Source organism: Trichosurus vulpecula, chromosome 9 (genome assembly GCF_011100635.1).
Source record: "Trichosurus vulpecula isolate mTriVul1 chromosome 9, mTriVul1.pri, whole genome shotgun sequence".
NCBI lineage: Eukaryota > Metazoa > Chordata > Mammalia > Diprotodontia > Phalangeridae > Trichosurus > Trichosurus vulpecula.
In genome coordinates this window covers 7470859-7497608 of record NC_050581.1, presented here as the reverse complement: position 1 = coordinate 7497608, position 26750 = coordinate 7470859, and the positions used below count along the sequence as shown (strand labels likewise).

At 43.0% G+C, this 26750-nt stretch overlaps 1 protein-coding gene across 1 annotated transcript in view; it reads right to left on the bottom strand.

Annotated features, from left to right (window-relative positions):
• TBC1D2 (TBC1 domain family member 2) overlaps positions 1-20859 on the bottom strand; it is a 62004-nt gene extending 41145 nt beyond the window's left edge. Inside the window, exons 1-3 of the mRNA XM_036738042.1 lie at positions 20153-20859; positions 16751-16898; positions 6818-6965 (exon numbers count right to left, since the gene is read on the bottom strand). Of these exons, the coding sequence (XP_036593937.1) occupies positions 6818-6965; positions 16751-16898; positions 20153-20557 (701 nt within the window). The 5' untranslated portion in view covers positions 20558-20859. The remainder of the gene's footprint in view (positions 1-6817; positions 6966-16750; positions 16899-20152) is intronic.
• Positions 20860-26750: the final 5891 nt, after the last annotated feature.

Here is a 26750-nt window from a genome sequence, read left to right as displayed (position 1 = left end):
GGGGCTCATGACGGCATCCACCTTGAAGGGTCGCTGAGCTAACATGTGTAAAGCCTGAGACATGGCAGGTGTGACGTAGATGCTCACTCCCTTCCGCAAGGGCTCCCCCTCCGTAATTTCAGCAACAACAGCTCAGGAATCGTGTTTTCAAATTCTTTCAGCATCCTGGGATGTAGGTTATCTAAGGTTTGGGAGCGCTTCACCATTTCCTCATTTATCTGGGGCTTCAACTCCATTAATCATTTTATATTTCCTTAAAGAACACTGTTAACTATGAACTCTGTGTGTATTACTGGGTGAGTTCATGAATAAATGAATATTTGCCTGGCAGCGTCTCTGTGTGTATGCCTATGGTAAGACTGCTGAAGCTTATCAATGAACAGGTTCTTGCTTAGCTACACAACCTGGAGATATGGGCAAGAGCACAAAGTGCTCTTGTTTCTGCAAAATACTAAGCATTTTAGCCTTTATGTTCTTGCCCCAAATTTCCTGTAGCTTATTATAAATGGCTTTAGGAGGATGTGACTGTCTTATCTCCAAAGATTTCCTTCCTTTTTCTTGACCTATGTTTTAATTTTGTCAGTTCCACTTTTAAATTGTCTTACTGACACTGGCTGGATTTACTTAAACAAGGTCTGTTGGCATTAAATCATCATTTTACATGTAGCTATGAAAGAACACAAATGAATCATTAGACTACAGAGAAAGCGGTACTGATGGACAATTCACCAAAATATCTACATTAGCAAAAGCTATCAATTTAAATAAAAAACAAGACAAAACTTTCAAATGATGTAATAAAGAACAAAATTAGGGTTCCAGTTTTGTCTTTGCCGCTGTACGCTTTATCATACCTTTGGCACATCAATTTAACCCATGTGAACATAGCATAATTATGTTTGTTCTCTTGAGTTCTAGTCTTGGATATCCAGCTACCTCCTGGACAGTTCCCTCTCAATGTCCCTAAGGTACCTCAGATCCAACAAGTTCAAAACAGAACTCTGATTTGATGACAGGGGATGTTAATGGAAATAACACTCTCTAACTGGAAATGGTCTGACTGGAGACATTAAATTTAAGAAAAAACTGATGGTTAGTAATGGACTTGTTATTTTTTTTAAGTTTGAGGCTTTATTTAATATAAACAATTATATTCAAAACAGACGATTCCTTTTCTTTATGGCACTGTCTAATATGTGGGATTGCTGACTGTGATGGCCCACTGAGGTGAAGAAACAATGAGCAGTCTCCTCACGTTAAGACTGGTTGATATCAGGAGCATTTCGAGCTCTGACCAAAAGTAAACTTCCTGACTAGCTGGGTGGCATGTTTTGTCCTCTTACTGATTCCATAACTAACGCTGGCCATTGAGACGCTTAACTTTACGCTCCCTGACTCCTGGTTTACCCAAGTGCCTTTTGATCTTGACATACCGATCTGGTTGGTGTCCAATGAACTTTTTGTTCCCTTCTTGATTTTGAGCTTTGTAAAGGCTCTAAGAGCAGGCTTGATGCCAGCCAAGAGACGGCAGACTCCTCAAAGAACAGCACCAAGTGGAAAAGAGGGAGAAGGAACCATGTACTTCTTCACTTCTTTGGGAGTCCATGATTTCACCTCTGTCAACATTCCTTCTACCAATGCAGCTCACGACCCCTCTGCAACTTAGTAGGTGGTTTAATTAATGATGCAGCCAAAATAAAATCACTTGGTACTCAACCCTTTGGTGATGAATATCTTTACTAGTAAGTTAGTTAGGCTGGTTGCAGAGTGGAAAGAACTCCAGACTTGGAGTCAGGAAGAGGGGAGTTCAAATCCAGGATCATACAAGCTTCAAAGCTGCATATTCTGAGCAAGTCACTCAGCCTATGTCTATGTTTGTTTCCTCATCTGTAAAATGGAGATGATAAACGCACTTAGCTTTCAGAGATATGACGAAGATTAAGTGAGCTAGTATTGTGAAAGCGCTTTACAAACTTTAAAGTACTGTACAACTGCTAACTTTTATTGCAGCCATCGTCGTCATCATTAGCTATTACTTCATCGATGGGCCTCTGTTCAAAGCCTTGCACCGACAGGAATTCTGCCCCTGCAGCCTTTAGGAACGCAAGCTTGCTTTCACACCACAGTGAATCACGTTAGTGGAGGACTAAGACAGTCATTTTACTGAAAGGGACAGTAAGCTCATTTCATGAAAAATGCAAACATTCAATTGGAATTTCTAGCCATATTAAAACATTTACTCAAATTTGCTGTTGTTCAGTTGTTTCAGTCGTATCTGCCTCTTCATGACCCCGTTGGGGATTTTCTTAGCAAAGATACTGGAGTGGTTCGCCATGTCCTTCTCCAGCTCATTTTGCACAGCAGGAAACTGAGGGAAACAGGGATAAGGGGCTTGTCCAGGGTCAAGTAGCTACTAAACGTCTGATGCTACATTTGAACTCACATCTTCCTCACTCCAGGCACAACGCTCTATCCATTGTGCCACCCAGCTGCCTTACTCAAATTATAATTCTTATAAACGATGTATGATAGCTTCATTTCATAAAATGTTCATTTAAATATAAAATGCTATCATGGAATTAATCTCAAATTCAAACCAATCTGTGATCTCATCGATGTGAGAGTTCTCTCCAACAACACAAATCACAAGCCATGCTTGTGAGTCTTCCCTATAGCAGTCCATCAAATATGCCCAAGCCCTTCTTTGATTTCTTTTAACATGAAGAGGATATCACAAGTACTCTCACTATCCACCATTTTTCCTCACTCTTACCATGTGACCAGTCTATAGTCTCCTTCTGTCATTACATTCTTTCTTTTCTTCTTCCTTCTTCTTCATTGTTCAGTTCTTTGGAAGCGGTGGTATTCTAAATCTTGCTGCCACAAAGTAGCACCAGTATGATGTTTATATTGAAAAAAAGGATCTTCGCTTTCTGGGGAAGCTCAGAGTCAGTAAAAGTACTTTTTACTCCTCCACAAGCAATCCAGCCAGCTCTCCTTCTTCTCAACTCCGGGCCCAACTCATTGCTCATTTGTACTGTTAGATATAGATACTGTGGGACAAGGTCTGCAGGGTGTTCATTCAGATATGAACGCTGAAATTTGGGAGACATTCTCGACCCACATTTGGTGTTTCCTGTTTGGATGGGCAAGCCAAACTCCTTAGAGTCATTACAGATCTCGTCCTACAGATTCTGCAGCGTCTTAGGGCTTAATGCAAACAATATAATGTCATTTACACATATTTGAAGACCTCACTATTCATAGGGAATTCTTCTATGCATCTGCTTGTTTTTTGCCTTGCCTGCTTATTATCAGAGGGTCACTGAATAGAGTTACTTCTTTTGTTACATTTAAGAATAAGTAGATGGGAGACAACTTGTTGTAAAAGAGCCTGGACAGGCAGAGTTCTGTTCTACTGAGGATTAAGAAAAGGTCATTAGATTTGGCAGTCAAGACCACTGGGAACTTTGAGAGAGCAGTTTCAGTTGAGCAGGTCAGAAGTCAGATTGCTGGGGGTTTAGAAGACAGTGAAAGGAAGTAGCACCCTGGTAGTGGCTTTCTTAAGGAGTTTAGCAGAGAAAAGGAGATGGTAGGATCAAGAGGAGGTTTTCTAAGGATGGAGGCTAAATGGGTGTATTTGTAGGCAGCTGTGTTGGCAACCAAAAATGGGCTCCTTAGCACTTAGTCAACAAGTGGCCTTGACTAGTTTGGCTTTTTCCCCTGAACTGAATGCTGTTTGTATGTTGGACTAGAGTAAGCTTGTCGGCCCCTTCACCTTGCTTCCCTTGCTTAAGCTGATGGAAAGAACCTGTGCTTTCCCGGTCAACCCCTTCACCTTGCTTAAGCAGATTGAAAGAACCTGTGCTTTCCCCGGCGTACCTTACACCCCCGCAGAAGCTGGATGGTTAAAAGCAGCTCCCGTTGGAGCCAGAGGCTGCCACAGCCACAGCCACAGCCACAGCCACAGCCACAGCCACAGCCACAGCCACAGCCACAGCCACAGCCACAGCCACAGCCACAGCCACAGCCACAGCCGAAGCAGGAGCTGCCAGTAGCAGAGCTGACCTACGGGAGGAAGCTGAACAAAGACTTCAGGCCAGTGGGTAATCTTTTTACCATAGGGGGGAAGCATGATTTTGCTTTACGCAATCATGCTTCTCTGTAGCCTCCTGGTTACTCTTTCAAGGCGTACTTATTGGGCCTGGAAGCTTTTGATCAATATATCAAAATGGGGTTGCTGGTTCATGGGTTGGTTACTGTGGAGCCTAAATATATGTTTTGATTCTTCTGCCTTCTACTTTGAGAGTTTCTTATATCCGGCGGTTCCGAACCTTTCAGACATGTTTATGATCCTCTTTGAGATTATAAACTCTGCCCTCCTAATACAGCAGCAGGAAAGGAGCCAATTATGTAGGGAAGAAGCTGAGGACTAACTAGAGAGTGGGAATGACAGAGAAGGCAATCTACTGGAGAAAATGGGAGGCAACGGCATCAAAGATGAAGGATGTACATACAGAGGTTTGTCTTGGCAAAAAAAGGGCCACCTCTTCATGAGATGGGTTAAAGAGGAGATCGTGGGTGAATATGTCTGAGTGACGGGAAACAGGGAGAAGGAGAGAAGAGGAAGCTCTCAGTAAATGGAGCCAATGTTTTTGGTGAAATATGAGTCAAGATCCTTAAACTGAGTGGGTGGGAAGATGTTATAATGTGGGAAGCTTGGTGAGAGAAGGGAATGGAACAGCCACTGTGGACAGTGGGAGACCAGACTTGATTACGGAGGTGTAAAAGACTGCCTGTAGTGAGGGCCCAGTTGAGGTGATATAACATAAATCTGAAGTGTGTCCAGTCAGCATAGTTTTCTGTGCACAGCTAGTTAGTAGCAGAGCCAGGATTAGAAGAAAGGCCTCTTGGCTCACCAACTAAGCCACACAAAGTGCTATAATTATTTTTCAATTTTATATAATATTCCTAGGTGTCACACATAACATTTTAAGGTTTGCAATATGACTTGGGCCAACCATCTCATCTGATCCTCACAAGAACCTGTAAGGTGGGTACTACAGGTATGATTACCCCATTTTATAGATAAGGAAACTGAGGAATCTCAGAGAGATTGATTGTCTTGTCCATGTTCCTCCTGCCAGTCAGTATCTGATGTTTTAACAGGTCCGTATCTTCTTGATTCCACGTCTAGCACTCTTGGCATTACACTTGTTGCCAGTGTCGTTCAGCAGTGTTTGACTCTTTATGACCCCATAGGGGGTTTTCTTGGCAAAGATGCTGGAGTGATTTGTCATTTCCTTCTTGCACTGCACTACCAAGTTATAAATTTGTCCATTCAGATAAATGTTTATTAAGTATCTATCACATGCTTGGTGCCATGGAGGATATAAAAAGACATACTCTCTGCCCTCGTGGAGCTCACATCTAACAGCGGAGGTACAACATGCATGAATAAATACAGGTAAGTGGTTAGAATGTTTAAGTGAAATACGAGAGGTAGAAAGTACTGTGTATTTTAGCAGAAGTTATTTCTAGTTAAGAGAGGGTAAGTGAAAACATCATGATGAAGATGGCAGATGGCTTGAAGGGCATATAAGACAAACAGAGCTAGGACAGGTGAGACAATCCCGGGTGAAGTGAATCATGGCAGCAAGAACAAAGAAGTAGAATGAAAGGTGTGTTTAAGGAACAGCAGGTGTTTAGCAAGCGGGTAAAAGAAAGCAGTGTAAGATAAGGCTGAAAGGGCAGGTTAAAGCTAAATTGTGACAAACCATAAATGCCAGCCTATACTTCCTTACTGGAAGACAGAGCTGGAGGAGGAGTGTTTCACATGATGAGGAAGGTGCTTTAGGAAGATTACTGCGGACAGGCTGGATGAACTGGCAGGGAAAGTGACCGAAAGCAGGTAGACCAGGTAGAGGATTAGTCTAAGAACCAAGGGCAGAGATGATGAGTGCCCAAACCAGGCTGGTGACAGTGGAACTCCACAGAAGGGATGAACATGGAAATGTTCCAGAGGTACAAATGACAGTAAAGACTGGCTGTCCTTTAGGGAAAATCACATTATCATTCTCATTTTAAGATGAAGAAACAAGCTCTGAGATACTGAGTCAGGGCTGTTCTTAACCTGGGATCCAAGAACTTGTGATCTGGTATTTTGATAAATCTATGTCGACAATCAGTTTTCTTCATATGTATCTTGTTTCATGCAAATAAGAGCGTTATTCAGACAGTAATGACCCAAAAAGGTCAAGAACTCCTGGGTCAAGGATTTCTCCACGGTCACGTAGCTAGTGTCTGAGGGAGAATTTGAATCCAGATCTCCTAGTTCCAAGCCCGGTGCACTATCCTGCCTTCTCACTCCAAGATCTGAATTGTGCTCATCTTTATTTTTCTAATATTTCATTTGCTACATTGCAGTTCTGATAGTTTGTCTAATAATTATAACTCCAGCAAATGCAAATAATGATAAATAATAATAGCTGGCATTTATATAGCGTTTCCCATGTGCCAGACACTTTGCCAAGTGCTCCACAATTATTATCTCATCTCACCCTCCAACAGTATTTTTATCCCCATTTTACAGACGAGGAGACTGAGGCAAACAGAGGTTAAACGATTTGCCCAAGGTCACACAGCTAGTAAGTGTCTGAGGCAGGACCTGAATTTAGATCTTCTCGACTCCAGTCCCAGCACTCTAGCCACTGCACCACCCAGCTGCAATTGTAACGTTCATTTAACGTAAGCAGTTTTTAGCAGTATTAGAAGTACCAGTCTACAGATCAGCTATTCCAATTCCCTAAACACTTACTGTATTTCAGTTCCTAGGTGTTTGAGGGAAATATTCGGGAGGGTGGTGGGCATCTCTGGAACAGGTTGAGAAGCAGCTGCTATGCCTACTAGTCCAGTTGGTGTTTTCACAGGGCTGAAAAATTCATCAGTTTCTGCATTATCTAGTTCTACAGAACAAAAGAAAAGTAAAACAAATGGATCCAATGTTAAAGTGCTTTGAAAAGCTCATGTTTAGATTCATGTCGAATGGTAACTGTTTTTATCTGCCTGGCTTTCCTTTGAGAGGCTGTCCATCTACCTATTCCTCCTGATTCACAAGGCCAGAAGCAGGGGTCTGGATACTCTGCTCCTCAATGATACCTCCAAACTGCTACCATGACTCAACGACGCTGCTTTCTTCAAAGTTTATGTGATCAGGTCCCATTCCCCCCATCCTCAGAACTACAGTTACCTTCCTGACTTTCCTCAATGATCTTAGTGCCTGGTTTCACAGTTTTCTTCTCCTCCCTATCCTGGCTATCATTCTCCCATAAGTCAATATTCATGGGAATTACACTTCTTACCAGCTGACCTCTTTTGAAGAGCTCTATCTCTACTCTACTACAGCCACACACCACAGAGCCATTCTTTAGACATGACCATTATGTGGCACCATGTGCTCTAAAATCCTCAATTCAAAAATCACTTAGACAACAATCCCTCTACCTCACACTAAACCCACTTCTGCCTTCCTCATCTCTAGTTGAACTTCCTCCAGTCCATCCTCTCCTTCCAACTCCCTCTCTTTCCCTTCACCTCCCTCTGGTCTTCACTCATCCCCTTCCTCAGTCTTAACTTAATGGCCAACTACTTCAAAAATTCCCCAGCCACAAGTCTAGACTATATCGCCCCTCTGACCTTTAGATTCCTAGTCAGCCAATCTCTTTTTTGAGGTCCTTTCTTTTTAAAAAATATTTAATTTATTTACTTTCAGTTTTCAACATTCATTTCCATAAGTTAAATTTTCTCCCCCTCCCTCCCCAAGACAGCTTGTAATCCAATGTGTGCTCTACATATACATTCCTATTAAACACATTTTCACATTAGTCATGTTGCATAGAAGAATTATAATGAATGGGAGAAACCTTGAGAAACAAAACAAAACAAAAGGGAAAAGTCTGCTTCACTTAGCATTCTGACTCCACAGTTCTTTCTCTGGATATCAGAGATATCTGGATATCTCTTTCCCTCATGAGTCCTTTGGAAAAGTTTTAGGTCCTTCAATTGCTGAGAAGGGCTAAGTCTATCAAAATCAGTGGTCCCACAGTGTGGCTGTTACTGTGTACAACGTTCTCCTGGCTCTGCTCACTTCACTCAGCACCAGTTCATTCAAGTCTTTCCAGGTTTTCCCAAAATCCACCTGCTCATCATTTCTCATAGCACAATAGTATTCCATACTACAACTTGTTTAGCCATTCCCCAACTGACAGGCATCTCCTTGATTTCCAGTTCTTGGCCACCACAAAAAGAGCTGCTCTAAATATTTTTGTGCACGTGAGACCTTTCCCCATTTTTATGATCTCTTTGGGATACAGCCCTAGAAGCGCTATTGCTGGGTCAAAGGGTATGCACAGCTTTATAGCCCTTTGGGCATAGTTCCAAATTGCTCTCCAGAATGGTTGGATGAGCTCACAGCTCTGCCAACAATGAATTAGTGTTCTAACTTTCCCACATCTTCTCCAGCATTTATCATTTTCCTGTTTTGTCATGTTAGCCAATCTGACAGGAGAGATGTGGTACCTCAGAGTTGTTTTCATTTGCATCTCTCTAATCAATAGTGATTTAGAGCATTTTTTCATATGACTATAGAGAGCTTTAATTTCTTCCTCTGAAAACTGCCTGTTCACATCCTTTGACCATTTCTCAATTGGGGAATGATTTGTATTCTTGTAAATTTGACTCAGTTCTCTACATATTTTAGAAATGAGGCCTTTATCAGAGATGCTAACTGTAAAAATTCTTTCCCAGTTTTCTGTTTCCCTCCTAATCTTGGTTGCTATTCAGCTAAACTTTGACTCTGGCTTACCCCCTTCATTTGATTTCTTGGATCTTGCCGCTGAGTATTCATAGAGCCATGGAGTGAACTTTATTTATTATAAATTTGTCAGTTAGTCAACAAGTATTTATTAAGTGCTTAGTCGGGGCTAAGAACTAGGCATACAACAACAATAAAAAGGTAAATGCAAGAAGCTCACATAGTACTAGGGGAGAAAACATGCAAACAAACTATGTACATGCCAGTTATATACAGTGTAAATGGGAGGTACTCTCAAAAATAAGGCATGACTGATCAGGAAGAGGAGGCATGAAGGGTGAAGAGGGGACCAAGAAACGCCTTTTGGCAGAAGCTGGGATTTCAGCTGAACCCTGAAGGAAGCTAGGGAAACCAGGAAGGGGAGATGAGGAAGGAGAGCATTCCAAGCAGGAGACACAACCAGAAAAAGGTAGTGAGTTGGGAGAAGTGTCATATACGAGGAGCAGGAAGGACAGTATAGCTGGATGGTTCATTAGGTGGAGGGGATTAAACTGTGAGAGGACTGGAAAGGTGTGAAGGGCTTTAAAAGCCAAATAAAGGATTTAGTATTTGACCCTGGAGATAACAGGGAGCCACCGGATTTCATTGCATAGTTGGGGGACAGTCAGATGTGCTTTAGGAAGATCTTTGGCAGCTGTGAGACGGACGGGAGTAGGAAGGGACTTGATGCAGGGACGCCAAGCAGCAGGCTGCTGCAGTGGTCCTGGTGTGGGGTGATGAGCACCTGTGCCAGGGTGGTGGCTTTGTGAGTGGAAAGAAATAAATAACAAGGCTGGGCAATAGACTGGGTGTGCTGGAGAAGCGCAAGTGAGGAACCTAAGATGAAATCTGGTTGTGAGACTGGGAAGAGGCTGATGCTCTTGACAAAAATAGGGAAGTCTGGTAGAGGAGAAGGTTTTGTGGGACAGACACCGAACTCTATTCTGGACATTTAATCTCATCTGTACACTCACTGCTACTCAGAGATCCTTTTACTTTACTCTTATGAGTTCACGATCTAAATTCCCACAATTGGTCTGAATCTCTTTCAGTCTCTTCTCCAGCCTGCAGTTTCTCTCTACCCTTTATGCTCAGTCAATGACATCACTTTCCCTTATGGGGATCAAGGTCATCTTTTGTGATATCTTTAACTTCTGAGACCTTTAAACTCCTAAGTACTTTCACTTTTTTTCCTCTTTCCTCCCTCTAGGTTCAGAGGAAGAGGCGGCCCTACTTTTTGGCAAGGCCAACCCCTTCACTTACGCATTTATCCCCTACTGCTTCCTCTGCCTTTATCAATCAATTGTCCTCTCTTTCTTAGGAATCTTGGATTTCCCCCCTTTCTACTGATTCCTTCTCATTTGTTATAGGCGTGCTCAGGTGTCCCCAAGCTTAAAACACACCCACCCACCCCTCTTTCTTTGGCTATTCTATCCCAGCAATGGCTTCTCATACTGGCTACCAAATACGATAAAAATCTTTAGGCTGTCCAAGCTCTTCATAATCGATTGCCTCTCTATATTTCCAGTTTTATGACTATCCTTTACATGCACTAAGCTACAGAAAAACTACCACTTGCTGTCCCTTTTATATACCTCCAGACACTACTTAATGCCTCTATGCTCCTCCTGTATCCTCTGCTTGGGGTGCCCTTTTCCTACTTATGACTTTTGAAAGATTATCTATCCTTCAAGGCCTGGCTCAAACTGGTTCTGTTCCTCAACATTTGAGTGACCATGGGCAGATCACTTAAACTCTGGGACACAGCTTCCTCATCTATAAAATGAGGGGATTGGACCACAGGATCTCTAAGTCCTTCCCAGCTGTTGATCTATGATCCTCCATAGAGTCTTCACTGATCAACCATGTTTCTAGTGCCTTGGAAGCTAAAGTCATGGTCCTACTCCCATTAATCACATAAAACCCATTTTCTTACTCAGTTTCCCCAAAAGCTCCTGTGAACTGTTCTAGCTCATTCCTAGCACTGTCCACTATCTGCAAAACTGGAAAGTTCTTGAGTCTCACTATAAGCTGTCAGGAACTGAGGAGTTTATCCCCCACTTTCGCCCTTTATCTTCTGTGTTGGTAATCAAAATGGGCTCCTTAGCACTTAGTTCAACAAGTGCCCTTGAAGAGTTTGGCCTTTGTTTCCTTTGATTAATTCAGTGTCTTTGATTGAGTCTTACTAAGTGCTAAGCCCCAGGCCCAAACCCCTATTAGGTGTAAAACCTTACTGGGTGTGGATTGGCAACTAAGGTGGGGCCCAAGATGGGGCTGGCTAAGGGGAGGTGTTAAATCCAGAGCCATGCCCTATTGGGTGTTAACTTAATCTATGTGGATGTGAACCTCCCAGGGTCCTGGGGGGGGCAACTCAAGAACCAATCACCACAGCCTGGGCTCTGGTCATTCAGACGACGCTTGATGATGTCAAAAACTCTGTAAGAGGAGAGAAAACAGCTTGAAGATCCTTTTTTTCTTCTGTTGGAGCCAGAGACAGCTGCAGCCGAAGCTGAAAATGAAGCCTTGAAGCAGGAGCTGCCGGTAGCAAAGCCGACCCTCGTGTGGACCGAGGAGTGCTGAGCAAGGACTTGAGGCCAGTGGGTAATCTTCTTACCGTAGAGGGGAAGCATGTATATGATTTTGTTTTATACCATCATGCTTCTCTGTGGCCTCCTGGTTACTCCTGTGAGGTGGACTTATTGGGCCTGGAAGCTCTTGATCAAAATATCAAAATGGGGACTCTGGTTTGTGGGTCTGTTACTTTGGAGCTCTCTTACCCACAGCAGTGGTGGCGTGCGGGACTCTGGGCCAGCCTTTGTTCTGAGCTCCCAGGCTGAACCTAGATGTTGGTAATGATGAATTGTGTTAGGTCTGTCTATTGATGTTTGTAATTTGTTTGTATTTTGCTCTGAAGTTCAGTGTGCTGGCTTTTTCCCCTGAACTAAGTGAATGATATTTGTATACTGAATTAAAGCAAGCTTGCCAACCCCTTCACCTTGCTTTCCTTAGTTAAGCAGATCAAAAGAACCTGTGCTGTTGGCAGCTTTCTGGGTGCTGGCTGTGGGTGGCTCTTACACCCCTACAGCAGGTGCTAGCTGGATTGTGGAAACATCTTCACGGCATCACTGAAAAAATTATTCAATTTTTAGTGCTTCCCTAAACCATAGAATATTTTACCAAATATGAGGGCTCCCCTCTGGCCTACTCTAATTGACACAAAATGTTTATTGGCTTATGATCTACTTTCACATTCCTCCATATCTACTATTCTAGGAATCCAATATCTGTGGAGTGAAATGATGGTTGGTGAGAAGGAACTCTTTGTTATTAAGATTACATTCAAAATTTGATTGCACCCTCTAGAAGGACCCCAAAACCTGATTCTAGTAAAAACCCACTAGGAGAACCTGGAAGACCTCCAAACCCCTTGTTTCCCTCACCTCACTCACTCTCTTTAACCCCTTACGTTTTTGGTAGTTGCTTCCTTTCCGTTCATCTGGCTGTTATTCCTTCTTTCACACCTTACATTTCAATATTCATTTACTGAACAAACATTTATTAGATGTCCACCATGTTATGTCACTGCTGAGATGCTGAAGGAGACCTAACAATAAATAAGCCTCGTGTCCCTGACCTCAAGGAGCTTATGTGAACATTCCCTCACGGTTTTATTCTTCACCTTTTCTTGTCTCTCCATACCCTCTCTTTCATTGATCATATTTATTCCATTGGTTTCAGTTATTACTATTGCCGTTATTATTATTCCACCTATGTAGATGACTTACATGCTTTTATTTTAAATTGTGAACTCTCTCTCTCTCTGAGCTCTAGCCCCTGATTCCTAACCATCTGTGGAATATTTGTACATGCAGGCCACAGAGGCACCTGAAATTCAACATAAATCTTAGGAGTACAGCAAGATACAGATGAAAGTAGACAATATGGAAGTGGCTTTTCTGACTAGAAACAGGTAAAAGAGATGAGGTAAGTGGTATAAATTCCTACTTGTACTTGAGATATACCAACACATAATTTACATGCAAGTGGGTGGGGATCCACTCGGAGGGGACCAAATAGCCACAATAAGAAAGTATTCAAGATACTATGATATAGGAAGAAATGGTGTTTTTGGAAAGCTAAGTAAACTGAGTTTAAGGTATAAATATATATTATCATATATAAGTATAAGGCGTGTGTGTTGGGGGAGATTCACAGCATCATACCCATAAGAACGGACAATCCAATTTCCTGGTTAATTACATAACCACTCAGATTCCACTTTCTTCATGAAGCCTTTCCAGATCACCCAAGCTACAAGCATTCCCCTCCTCTAGGTCCTTGTTTGTTCCACTTATCACATTCTAACTCCATTCCTAAGTGGGCTTAATGGGAGCAAGCGTCTGCCTTCAAATACATGAAGGGCAGTCATGGGGAAAAGCGATTAGACTTGTTTGGTTTGGCTCCAGAGATCAGAACTACAACAATCAGTACAATCAGAGAGGTACATTTTTGCTTGAAATAAAGAAAAATCCTAACAATCAGAACTGACCAAGAGTGAAATGAGAGCCTCAGAAGGTGAACGAGATCCCGGGCACTGGAGGTCTTTAAGTGGGCACAGGAGAGGGGCTTCTCACTCTAGTGGAGACAGTGCTAGATTCCAGGGGCAGGCAGACCAGGGTTCAATCCCCACTTGTGACACTGGCTGTCATAAATGATCCCCAGACCTATACCTGAAGCTGGTATAGCTTTAGGATGTGACAGAATTAAGAGTCCTGTGTAACCTCCACGCCAGGATGAAGCATTAGAGTATGACTTATTAGAGACAGGGAGGAGGGAAAGGATATATGCTTTTATGTCATAAAGCACGGTAAGATTAAAAGGGATTGTACACATGTCCTAAAGACTTACATGTATGTTTTATAATTATGAACAGGCTTAAGGAGACAAAGCAACACAGCGTACAGGCTCTCTTCATACTGTGTAAATATTGTACAAGAGGACATCAATTGTACGAGGACGTTCTAAGTAAAATGCCACATAAAATTAAGGGGACTGGTTAAAACAACATAGAAAAAGGAGTGTGAAAACTAAGAATGTTCTGATTCTTCTGGTTAGCCAGCTTTCAGTACAAGTCATGTAGGAATTAAATTATCTCAAGGCTTTCTAGTTGTCATTGGTCTCATTCTAATCATCTGGAATTGCTCAAACTCATTATGCAAACATCTATGAAGCCAAATTTAGAAATATAGGAGAGGAGGCAGTTAAGGAAATGGGGGAAGGGAGACAAGTTAGTAAAAAGGATCTTTATTAATGAGTCTCTAGGGACTTAAAACTTTAGAAAGATTCCCAACAAAAGAATTAGATGACTTTTTGCTCTAAATAGCAATCCAATACTATGCAGGGCCAAAGTTTTCTCTTCTCACTTTCATGTGAGTTGGATTTAGTCACAACAGGAAATGGTTTCAAGAGTTTGACTGCATATACATTTCTCCGGTAGTTGTATAAAGGTCATGAATGTGGTCTTTTTTTAACCTGTTTCAAATTAGATTCAGACAAAGGGTGATACACTGTTTTTGCAGATCTCTTTTATCTTTCTGCTTGAGGTCAGGGGGCCCTAACTAGTTTTCAGCATTTATTGAAAACTGTAAAAACTTTTTAAGCATTTAAATTTGTATGCCATTACACTGTGGCCTTATGGCAACAGTGAAAAGCTGCCAAAAGACTGCAGCTGTGAGGATGCCTTCCCTGGCTCTCCCTCCCCATCAGGGTCAGAAGTAGCCTGGAGCACATTAGCTTCGGGTTGGGGATAGCAGCTAAGGGATCTAGCTGAGGGAAGAAGGAGATGCAGGTAGGAGTCAAGCAAACTGAAGTGCTGTCAAGCTGCACGCGTGTAAGAGGATTCTTGAGTAGAATTAAGGTTCACAAATACAAAATTGTGTGCAGCTGAAATACATTAGAAGCCGACAGTGATTTGTATAAATTGCATACATGAAGTAATTGTAATACTTATTTAATTACATATAATTCAGAGTAATTACTATTGGGAAAGGATGATTCTACATCAGATTCTGAGTTCCTTCAAGGCAGGGACGAGTGTTTGCCTTCTTTTGTATCCCTCAGAGCTTGGCACACCGTCTACCACATAGCAGGCGCTTGATAAATATTTGTTGACTTGAGACTTCCTTCATTTTGTTAAATAACTAATATTTCATGACTGGGATGGGGCTCAAACTAGTTAAAGAGATTATAATTTTATAAATGAGAAAAACCACAACTAATTCTAGATGGTTATAAAGCTCAGGAAGATTAAATACACAACAATAAGTCAAGAGGCAGGCTAATATCATATGACTGTGCCACTCTAACAGTTAACAACAATGCTTTCTTTCCCCCCTTCTAATCCATAAACTCTTAATATTCTAGAATATGGTGGTAAAGAGGCCAAGGTCATAGGCTGGTCCTTATAAATGCTAGTTAGCTTTGCTTTGCTGCAGTGCCATACTCCACAAAGAGCAAAGTTCAGTAGTCAGTCCCATTGATTCTGCCTTTGTAGCATCTCTCCCATACAGCTTCTTCTCTCCTCTGATGCTCCCCTCACAGCTGGACTGCTGCAAAAGCCTTTGGATTGGTTTCTCAGCCTCAAGTCCCTCCCCCACTCCAATTCATCCTCTACTCAGCTGCCAAAGTGTAGGTATGCTACCACCCTCTAATTCAACAAACTTTAGGGGCTCTCTATTACCTCCAGGATCAAATATAAATCTTCTGTTTGACTTTTAAAACCTTTCATAACCTGGCCCCCTCCCTATCTTTCCAGGCTCCATGCAATTTACACATGTCTATTATGGGTCATTCCATTCTGCCTCAGCTGCTCTGCCTGGTTGATGCCCCTCCCATGTTAAGAGCATCTCCTCTCCTCTAATCTCATCGCTAACTTGAGCCTTTATTGACACCACCCCTCAGGCCTCAGACCAGGCTATGGATTTGTTACTCACGCCACTCTGGACCCACTGTCCTCCATGGAATAAGACACCCCCTAATCCCTCCCCCCCTTTCCTGCCTCCTTTTCTGTGTTTTTTCCTCCCTACTAGATTATAATCTCCTTGAGGACAGGGACTGTTTATTAATTGTAGAGCTTATTATTTGTTGGGTTATTATCAGAGTTATTATTTGTTGACTTTCTGAACTAAAAAGATTTGATATGTAAGTGATGTGCATGTCTGAATCTTAAATTCTGTGAAATCTGTAGAATTCCTGCATATTTTGTGTGTCTCCCTACTCTTTTTTTGGAAGCATTTGGGTTAAGTTTTCATTAACTGTAGAGCTTAGCACAGTGCCTAGCACATAGTAGACCACTAATAAACGTTTATTAGATTGGATTATGATCCAGTGACATTGGCCTCCTTGCTCTTCCCCAAACCAGATATTCATTGCCTGGGCTCTGTGTAACTTCAGTGGCTGCCTTCTATAACTGGTACACTCTGCTTCCTCACTTCTGCCTCCTGGCTTCAAGTTTCAGCTAAAACCTCACCTTCTGAAAGAAGCCTTTCCTAGTCTCCCGAATGCTAGTGCCGCCTTCCCGCTTAGACTGTCTCCAAGTTATCTTGTACATTTCTTGTTTGTACATAGTTATCTGCATATTGTCTCTCCCATCAGAATGTAAACTCCTTGATGGCAGGGGCTGACTTTGTAATCCCAGGGCTTAGAACAATGCCTGGCATATACAATAGGAACCTAATAAATGCTTGTTGATTTGACTTGATTTAAAATGCAGGCACTACTTCTGCCAAGAAGTCTCCTAATTCCCAGTATTTTCGTAATGACAACATAATTAAAGAGTTCAACTGTAGAATGTGGTAAAAATATAAGGCTCACAATAGCAGGAAAATTATCATTTGATACCTAGTGTGACGTGAAGGGGAGAGGCATTTCCAGGCAAAGCTTCATCAGTGACCCCTGAAGGCAGGATTCCAGGCTGACTGTTGTTATACTCCCAACGTTTCCACTGAAGCTGCTGCAACCAGTACATCATGGTTTGTTTGTTGACGGCCTAAGAAGTCACGAAAATTAGATTTAATACTTGATTCCTTTAAAGCAAGTTGGTTCTTGTTATCTCTATATTCTTTAAAGGAAGGAGTAAGAGAGGGAGAAAGGCACGGTAACTACCTCTTTTCAGGATAACTCAAATTCCAATGTAAAATCACAAGGTTGGAGTTGGAAGGGACCTCAGAGATCCGCTGGTTTAATCCCTGCCTTTTACAGACAAGGAAACTGAGGCCCAAAAAGTTAAATGACTTGCCCAAGGTCACACAGGTATGAAATGGAGGGTTTCTGCTTAGTATAATTCCAGTCAACTGAGAAATTTCGAGAACTAACATTTAATGTTTAAAAAGAATGGGAAGGGGCAGCTAGATGGGCAGTGGATAGAGCATTGGACCTGAGTTCAAATGTGGCCTGAGACTCTTGACACTTACTAGCTGTGTGACCCTGGGCAAGTCACTTAACCCCAACTGCTTTGCAGGGGGCACCCCCCCCCCAAAAGAAGAGAGAGTGGAGAGATACACAATATATGCAGGAATTACCAGGAAAGTTTCTCTTTCACAGAATTTAAGATTCAGACATACACATTACTCACAAATCAAATCTTTTTAGTTCAGAAAGTCCTTATAAAATCTAGTGGCTAAGTGATGGCTTTTTTTTGTCAACATAAGGCACATAGTTCTGAAATATCATACACTCTGAAGCCGAGGATGGGGCAGAGAGTCCAAGCTATATAATAATAATATAAAATATGTGTATTCCTTCCCTTTCCCTTCCTTATATCCTGGTCTCCTACTACAGGCACTCTACTTAGGTCCACACTGGTAGCATAAAGAGCAAAACAAAACAGTCCCTGTCATCCTGAGATTACATTCTACTGAAAAGAGACCACATGTTCGCAAATAGAGGTCATACAGTGAGAAGGGAAAAAGCACTGATAAGTCTTTGGGAGGTGGGGGTGGGGAGGAATATGGAAGGCTTTACAGAGCAGTTGGCATGCAGGTGGAGCCTTGAAAGAAGATCATAAACCTGAGAGGCAGAGTTAAGGAAGGAGTGCATGGGGACTGGCTTGGTTTAGTGAAGGAATGAGGTCTAGTATAGAATCACAGATCTAGAGCCAGAAGGGAATTTGGGGCAATCAAGCCCAATGCCTCCATTTTACAAAGGAGGAAACAGAGTCAGGGAAGTTAAGTGACTTGCAAGCAGAAAATGTCTGAGAGGTGGGAGGTGAGCCCATGTTCTCTATTTCCAGACCAAGTGCTCTTTCTATAAATGTAGTATGAGTTCGTGATGGGGAGTAGCATGAAATGAGGTTGGAAAAGTGGATGAGAATTATAATGTAGAAGCCCTTAAATGCCAGGCCAAGGATTTTGTATTTTATCCCATAGGCAATGGAAAACCAATGAAAAGTTTTTGACCAGGAAAATGATATAGTGAGCCCTGGGCCTTGAACATGGCCAGGTATTTAATGATTTATTTGATTTAATGATTAATGATTTAATGAATCAATTGCTGAAATACAGTACCTAGAACTGAGCACAAGGCAGGATGGATAAAGTAGAAAGAATGTTTCATTTGCTCCTGTCAAAGGACGTAGGATCAGAAACTGGCTCCGGTGTTGTGAGACCTTATGCAAAGTATTTAACTTCTGACCCTTGGTTTCTTCTCTGTAAAGTGAGAAAGGTTACACTAGATGACTTCTAAGGGCTAAAGCTATGATCGCGTGACCAGGGTTCAGAGTGGGATGATCATTCTAGACAGTGTCCTGGATATTGTGACTCTCAGCACTGCCTATAATCAAAAGTCCTAGGTTCAAACTCTGTCACTTACTAGGCAAGACACTTCATCTGAGCTTTATCTATATACTATTTGGCTAATATCTTTTGAGAACCTACCCTGACGCTCATCACCATATGCAAGTGAGCTAGCCAGCCTTTCAATAAGTACTTAATGAGCACCTATTATGTATCTTCTATGGGTGATGGAGATACAAAGGCAAAAAATCCCCGTGTAAGGTATCATGAAAACGACTACATAAAAACAAGAAATACAGGGTAAATTGGAGATAATCACTGTAAGACATCAGCATTAAACTCGAACCAGCATTCTTGAAAGCTAAGCCAATGAAGCCCGAGCTTTGGCATGTTCTAAACCAAGCTGTGAGGACTTTGAATACCGTCGGTGGCAGACTCAAAATCTGTTGTCTGAGAAGCAGCCCAAGTAAGTTTCTAAGAGGCTTATCACAAGGTTGACAATAGGGAGCTGAATTCCCCCCACCCCCCTGCCACTCTTTGAAGATTATTTATTATTATTGTAATATTATAATATCAGTATTACAATATAGAGGAGTTATCCTATGCGGAAGAAGTACCCATAAAGATTTTTATTGAATAATTATAGTTTGTACTATCCATCTCGCAGGGTGGCTTGTACTTTGTACACCTTGAGGCCTCTATAAATGTGAGTTATCAAGACTTCTTTACTAGGTGCCATTTAATAACCAATCTAAAGAGGGTGCTCAGTGTCCCGCTCTTGGGTGCCTCCCCTTACTCAATCGGACAGCACTGAACGCCTTGCCCTAAGGCACCACCCCCTAGCCATCAAACTTTCTCAATTATTACCAGGGAGGAAATTATTCAAATTAAACAGGGAAGCAGGGAAGATCAAGAGAAAACAACCAACATCGACACCCGAGACCTCAATCAATCAACGAAATCCGAGGCTCTAAAGTGTTTTGTTTTCCCTACAGGCTCCCAGGAAGACAGAAAAGAACCAGAATCCCAATTTCTGGTAAAATTAAAAAACCCTCCATCCCTAATCTCCTCAAGGTCTCGCTTTTAATGAGAAAGAGAAAGGCACAGCCTTCTAGTTAACAAACCTCTCCAAAAAGTAAAAAGTCTGACCCACGGCAATCATTTGGTTATATGCCCAAGACCAAACTTCACAGAACGTCAAAGATCAGTCAATAAACGGTTATTAAGCACCGAGTGTCAAACGCTCAGCTTACAGCGGAGGTTGTAAAAGACGGTCCCAGTTCCCAAGGAGCTCGGTCTAATCGGGGAGACAACACGCAAACAGCTATGTACACAGCAGGCGCTTAATAAGTGCTTATTGACTGAGGTACGGACGAGCCGAATACAGGGTATGCTGTAAGTAAACAACACTGGGAAGGCGCTAGGATGGGAGGGGGGGGGGGCAATGAGTAGAACGTGGAATTTTACCCAGCACTCGGAGGCCAGCTAACGACAACCCCATTCCATTTACCTTCAGGGTGAAAACTCGGGCCGGGGTTTTGATCTCAAACGTGCCCTCCTCGGCTTCCACTCGGCAATCCAGGGCGGCCGTGCCCAGGTCGATGCTCCCCAGGGGGTTGGCGTCCTGGGCAGTCCTGGAGTAATACAAGTGGCACTTTTTCTCATCGTAGAAGAACCAGCGGGACTTCCAGCCCTTGATGGGCCCTTTGCCCCCGAATTTAAGCAGGTACCCGCAGAGCTTCTCGGCCGCCCGGTCCTTGGCTTCTTTTCCGGGCTTGGGCAGCGCAGCCTCCGAGCCCTCCGGGGACGCCGCACCTTTCTCGGCCGCGGGCCCGGGGTCATCCCGGCTCTCAGGCTCGGGGGGAGCCTCGTCCGGAGCGGGCGGCCCGGGGTCCCTCGGGGTTTCCTCCTCCATCTCGGGGTTAACGCAGGAGGGGGCGCGGCCTCCTCTCCCGGGCCGGGGGGAACCCAGGAACCGCCGGGGAGCCGAGCCTCATTCACGGCCAGCCCCGGGGCTCGCGGCGGAGCTTCCCCCGATACTTAGGAGGTCGGGGCGTCCCGTGCGGACCCGCAGCTCTGGGGAGGCTGCGGGGTGACCCGAGGCCAACGGGGCCTGGGGCGGAACGGGACCGCGGAAGGACGCGCCGCTGCCACCTCAAGACCACCGAGCTCACCCCCGCCCCTCAGCACACCGGAGCTACGGCTCCGCACACTGCCGCGCCCCCCCCGCGAGGCTCCGCCTCCAACCTGCCTGGACCCGCCCCTCCCCTGTGCTTGGCGCGCCTGGCCACGCCCTCTTCCGGCCGGCCGCCGCGCCATCTTTGCAGCCGGAGCGGGGCTCCTCCACTAGGAGCGGGCTTGAAGTAGGGAAGCTAGGCTAAGTCTTCTAGCCCCCTTTGGGGGCGGCGCTCACCGGTGCCATCTCCTCCCCTCCCCCCAGTTCCCGACTCCAAATTCTCCAGACGTTTTTTCGCGATCGGAAGGAGCGCAAAACGTAGAAAAGGAAGATTGTCCCTTTCCCCGCCCCGTCCGCAGGGCCGCGGCCTCCTCGGCGGGGAACATTCCAGAGCCCACGTGGTCACCCGCCACTCCTTGCCTCGTAACTGACCTGGGCAGGTACATGCCTTTACTCCTGCCGGGCGCGGCAGGCCCTCGAGGAGGGAGCGCCCCGGCCGGCCAGGGAGGGTGTCGTTTTCTCCACCGCCCCATTTCTGGAAATTTCAGGGTCGTAGGACTAGTGAAGGAGGATTGGTTCAATCTGCATCTGAACACGGATCCCCCTACTACATTCCCGACGAAAGACCCGGCGAGGGCCGGGCGGCTCACCCCCTCCAGGGAGCCCCCTGCCGCTTGGGTGGCCGGGATGGTCAGGAAGGTTTTAACTGGAGAAAACATTTATTTAGCTTTTGTCCTTCACTGCGTACTATGCCAAATGGAATACAAATAGAATAGAAACAAAGCCATTCCCCCCAGGAGATGGAGACGGCGCATCAGAGGGAGCTCAAAGTCTGAAATGGGTCGGAAATCTGCTTCCTCGCCAGGTGGTGGGACGGCTCCTAGTTCGTTACCCCTATGAACTGGCCCCCTCCCCCGCAATTTGAAGGACGCTGGCGAGCTAATTCCACGTTTGTTTCCTCCAGGGTAAATTACCTTGAGGGTCTCCAGCCCCTCACGATCTTAGTTCTGCCCTTCAGGATGTGTTTGTTCTGCCTCGTCAATGTTCTGCTCAAAGCTGTACCCGCAGAACTGCCCGTGGTGTTCCAGATGTAGTTGGATCAGGGCGGAGTGTAAGGGCACGGTCCTCTCCCACCTTCTGACCCCGCTTCTCAGCGTGGTCGAGGCTGGCGTTACCTGCGTAGCCGAGTACCAGGCTGCCGAATGGAGAGGGGTCCGTCGTTTCCCAAGGAGTTCGCAGGAGTGGAAAGAATAAAGAACGTTTAGCTTTTGGAATCAGGAAAAGCTGGGTTCCAATCTTAGATCTGACAATAGTGGTGTGTTTGATTGTGCGCAAGCCACTTAACCTCTCCGTCTCCTCATCTGTGGATCGAGTCCCCAAAGTATCTACCTCCCGTGGAGTGAATTTCAACACGGGTTTTTAGGCAACTCAACGCATAAAACGCTTTATACGCTAAAGCTCTTTGTAATGACGGCTGCCATCATTATCTCCCGGGACTTATATTCATATCCCCTAAGTCTCAGCTTGGCCGCTGGGAGATAAATTTTTTGACCGCAGTAACTCTTGAAAACTAAGAAATTATAGAGATTTTGCGGTGTATTTGCGTTGATTGTTGTTCCCTTGTGTCCAACTTTTAAGATGCTGCAGAGGTTTGCCATTTCCTTCCTCTTGCTCATTTTTACAGACGAGGAAACTGAGGCAAACAGGGTTAAGTGACTTGCCCCCAGGTTCACACATCTAGGAAGTATCCGAGGCCCCGGATTTGAACTCAGGAAGGTGTCTTCCTTAACTCCAGGCCTGGCACTGTATCCACCGGGCCACCTAGCTGCCAAGATTGAGTTGGAAGATACTTCAAATATTGAAATATCACACAGTTTTCTCAATGAGCTCTTAGTCCACTAATTCCCCTATACAAACATTTATTTTGTGACCACTACCTGGCTAGATGATTGTAATAGCTTCCTATCTATAAGTGGTCTCTTTCTGCTTCAATTTACTCACATAACTACTAGACTAATCTTACTAACATACAGGTCTGACCGTGTCTCTCCGCTGCCCAGAACCATTCAATCATTCCTCACTATTTAAGGGATGAAGTTTAAGCTTCTTAGTTTGGCATTCCAGGCCCTTTATAATCTAACTTCAACCCATGTTTCTAGTCTGATCCCAGTTCATTTTAACACAAAGTATAGATTAAATGTTAGGTCCTAAATTAAATATTAGAGATGGAAAGAAAAAACATGACAGGTTCCCTGCCCTCCAGGGTTTACCATCTAGCAGAGAGATTAAAGTACAGTAATAACTAATACCTTTGCCAAGAAAACCCCAAATGGGGTCATGGAGAGTTGGGCACCACTGAAATAACTGAATAACAGCAGCAAAAATAACTAATACAATATTTCCCGGTGCTACCTTTAACCTCCAGGAAACTCCAGCAGTTACCAGTTCTTTAACAATTCCGGAACATGTTCAGACCTGGAGTCTGGTATCTGCTCTTCCTCTAACTATGTGTGATATAGAATTCGTCACTTTCCTTTTCAGATTCTAACTTTCCTCATGGAAAGGGAGGAGATGGGACTAGAAGAGCTCCAATTCTTAGTGTTCCTTCCAGCCCTGAAAAGTCTATTCAAATTCCCTTTACTTCTTTTCTGTATCTTAACCCCACAACTTGGTTGTATGCCTCTAGAATGTATTTGTTTTATAAATTATATCTCCATGACACTCACCATGGCAATGTCTTGGACCTAATAGATGGTCTATTTAAAAAAAAAATGCTTGATTGGACCATTACAGAAATATACAGTTTAATTTTTTACTTATTTCATATGTTCCGATCTTATCTGAGCATTCAGGTTGTAATTTGCTCAAGGAGAGGAATAGTTTAATATTTCTATGTCCCCATAGTGCCAGGCATAATATTTCATTAAAAAATGTTTTAATAACTGAATCATTTGGTCAATTCAAACATGCACTTTTACAGTGTCCTTTGTTGTCACCTTGCGGCCATATCTGGAACTGCACCTATCCGGCCAATCAATCAAGTATTTATTTTTTAAGTTTCTCCTATGTGCCAGGCATTGAGGAAATAAATCTTTCCACTACAGAGCTATTCTTTGAGGATGTCTTCTTTGATGTCCAAAAGTCTGGGGTATTGTCAGTAATCTCAAAGGTAGACCTGAGCAATGAGTACTTCTTAGTCACAGGGAAGGAAGGAGGGGATCCTTGCTAGCCCCCAAATTTCTAACCAATCATGTTGTTTCCTGTGCTTCAGCTTTGTAACCGATTATATCGTCCCCAATCCCATGATGTCACCTGTTCTGTTTTTCTGTACTCCCAAAAAAACTATAAAAGGGGAACTTTCCATCTGCTTGGACCTTTGGCATAAAAGGAGGCATACCATCGACCCTTTTATTGCCTGGCAGCATGCCCCTGTTAATAAATGCTATCTTGCTCAAAAAATTACCTCAGTTTACCTCCTTGTTAAATTTCACCCATGACATACAGAAATATTTATCATAGCTCTTTTTGTGGTGGCAAAAATTTGGAAACTAAAATTGAATGCCCGTCGACTGAGGAATGGCTCAATATGTTATGGTGTGTGAATGTGATAGAGTACTAAAGTACTATAAGAATTGAGGAAATAAGATCATTTCAAAGAGACATGGAAAGACCTGTACAAATTGATGCAGAGTGAAGTAAGTAAAGCAGAACAATTCGTATTGTAGCATAATGTCATAAAAACAAACAATTTTGAAGACTTCCATAAACTGATAAAGAATGAAATGAACAGAACCAGCAAAAATATACAATAACAACGTTGTAAAGACAAATAACTTTTGAAAGTTGTAAGGACTATGACTAATACAATGACCACCCATGATTCTAGGGGACGGATGGTGAAACCTTCCCACCTGGTAGTAAGGTGATAGTTTTAGGGGGATGAAACACATACATATTTACATTCCTACAGATACACACATGTTGTTTATCCTTTGTTTTCAAAGAAGACTAATGACATCATCATATTGAGGTTAGGGTACAGTGCATTCAGCTGTGACCTAACAGGTCAATATGAGTCTGGAAGGCTCCACCCCAGGTTGGGCACAGGTAGTCCATTTGAACATTTGGGATGGAGATGTTTCTAGATTTGCACATCTCATGTTTCCATTGTGCTTCTATAGTTCTGCTTTGTTTATAGAGTAGAGTGCCTTCTTTGATGCAGGTATGCCGTGCTGGGAGATCCTGTGTCAGCATTTCACATGTTTCACAGTTGACACCAAAGTTCTTCAAAGTGGCCTTAAGAGTGTACATGTACAACTTCTTCTGACCATCTTGTGAGTGCTTGCTTGTGTGAGTTCTCCCTAAAATAGTCTTTCGGGTGTGTGAGTTTGGCTTTTGGGATATGTGGCCAGCTCCTCAAAATTGCTCCCTCTGCAGTAGAATTTGAATGCTTGGCATTTCAGCTCAAGAGAGAGGGCCTCAATGTCTGATATCTTATCTTGTTAAGAAATCTTCAGAATCTTTCTGAGATAATCCAAGTGGAAATGGTTCAGTTTTCTGGCATGGTAGTGATAGACTGAACAAGTTTCACAGGCATGTAACAGTGAAGTCTGTGCAACAGCTTTATAAACCTTCAGTGTGGTATGTGGGTTAAAACCTCTTTACTCCCACACACATGCATAAAGCAATGAAGAAATTTGTTTTGCTCCAGTATGTATATTTGTTACAATAATTTGTTTTTTTTTCTTCCCCATAGAGTGATGTAGGAGAGGCATAGAGAGAAAATAGATTTCTGTTCATCAAAATAAATGTTCTTTAAATAGAGATGCAAGTGTGCCTCTGATACAACAGATGGGGAAGCCTTCATTCACTTTCATATGAACTCACTGTGTTCTTAATTTTGATTGTCTTTCTTTGTTACTCAAGACTTCTCAGGGAGTGGGGGTAATCTGTAAGTATTTGTAATATGAATACAAAACACATCAATACTACTTTTTTTTTTTAAAAGAGAGCATATATCATGTCCACCAGACACTCCATTTTCCTCTTTTCTATTTTCTGCTTCATGGTTTTCCGGTCTAGTCAGAATAGAAATAGAATCAGGGCATATAAAAGGCAATTTCCCCCCTCCTTTTCTATTGTCTTTCCCCTCCCCCCTTTTTTACTGCTGGCTTTCTCATCTCCCAAAGCCCTATAAACATATCTAGGGATGTGGGTCAGGGAAATGAATAAGAGGAATTGAAAATTTCAGAGTTAAATTTCAGTAGGTAGAAAATGAAAAAATCTGGTAACAGCTTCTCATGATCACCTAGAAAAAGGTAGTGACTGATTATTGAATGTCATTCTAGGGGAATTCCTTTTAAAATACTATTCTTTAAATAAGAGTTAAAAATAACACAAACTTAACAACTGCACTCAGGTGTCATGTGCCTCTTTACCAAATATTTTGCAAAAAAAGCTACTTGCTATGGGCTATAACTGTAATTCTTGTGTCCAAGGTAAAGGATTTTTAAGGGATGGTAGTATTTTATATTCTAGTTCTGCATAATGAAAACTTTTTGGCAAACATATGTATCACACCAAATTCTTTTTGAGGCCTCAGATATAAATCAATCGATTAACAAGTCTTTATTAAGTACCTACTATATGCCAGGTACTATCCTAGATGCTAAGGATACAAATACAATGAATGAAACAACTCCTGCTTTCAAGGAACTTGTTTTTGTTTTTAAACATCTTTAATGTTCTAGTTCAGAATCTGCTACAAATTAGTTATGTTATTTGGAGCAAGGTGTGAAAGTGCTTGCCCTAACCCTTATTCCAAGTTCATTTCTTCATCTGTTAAAAAAAATAAGTGGTGGATGGTGTGTGTGCTGGACTAACTGACCTCTAACATTCTTTCTAGTTCTCTTGTTCTATATTTTGATGATAT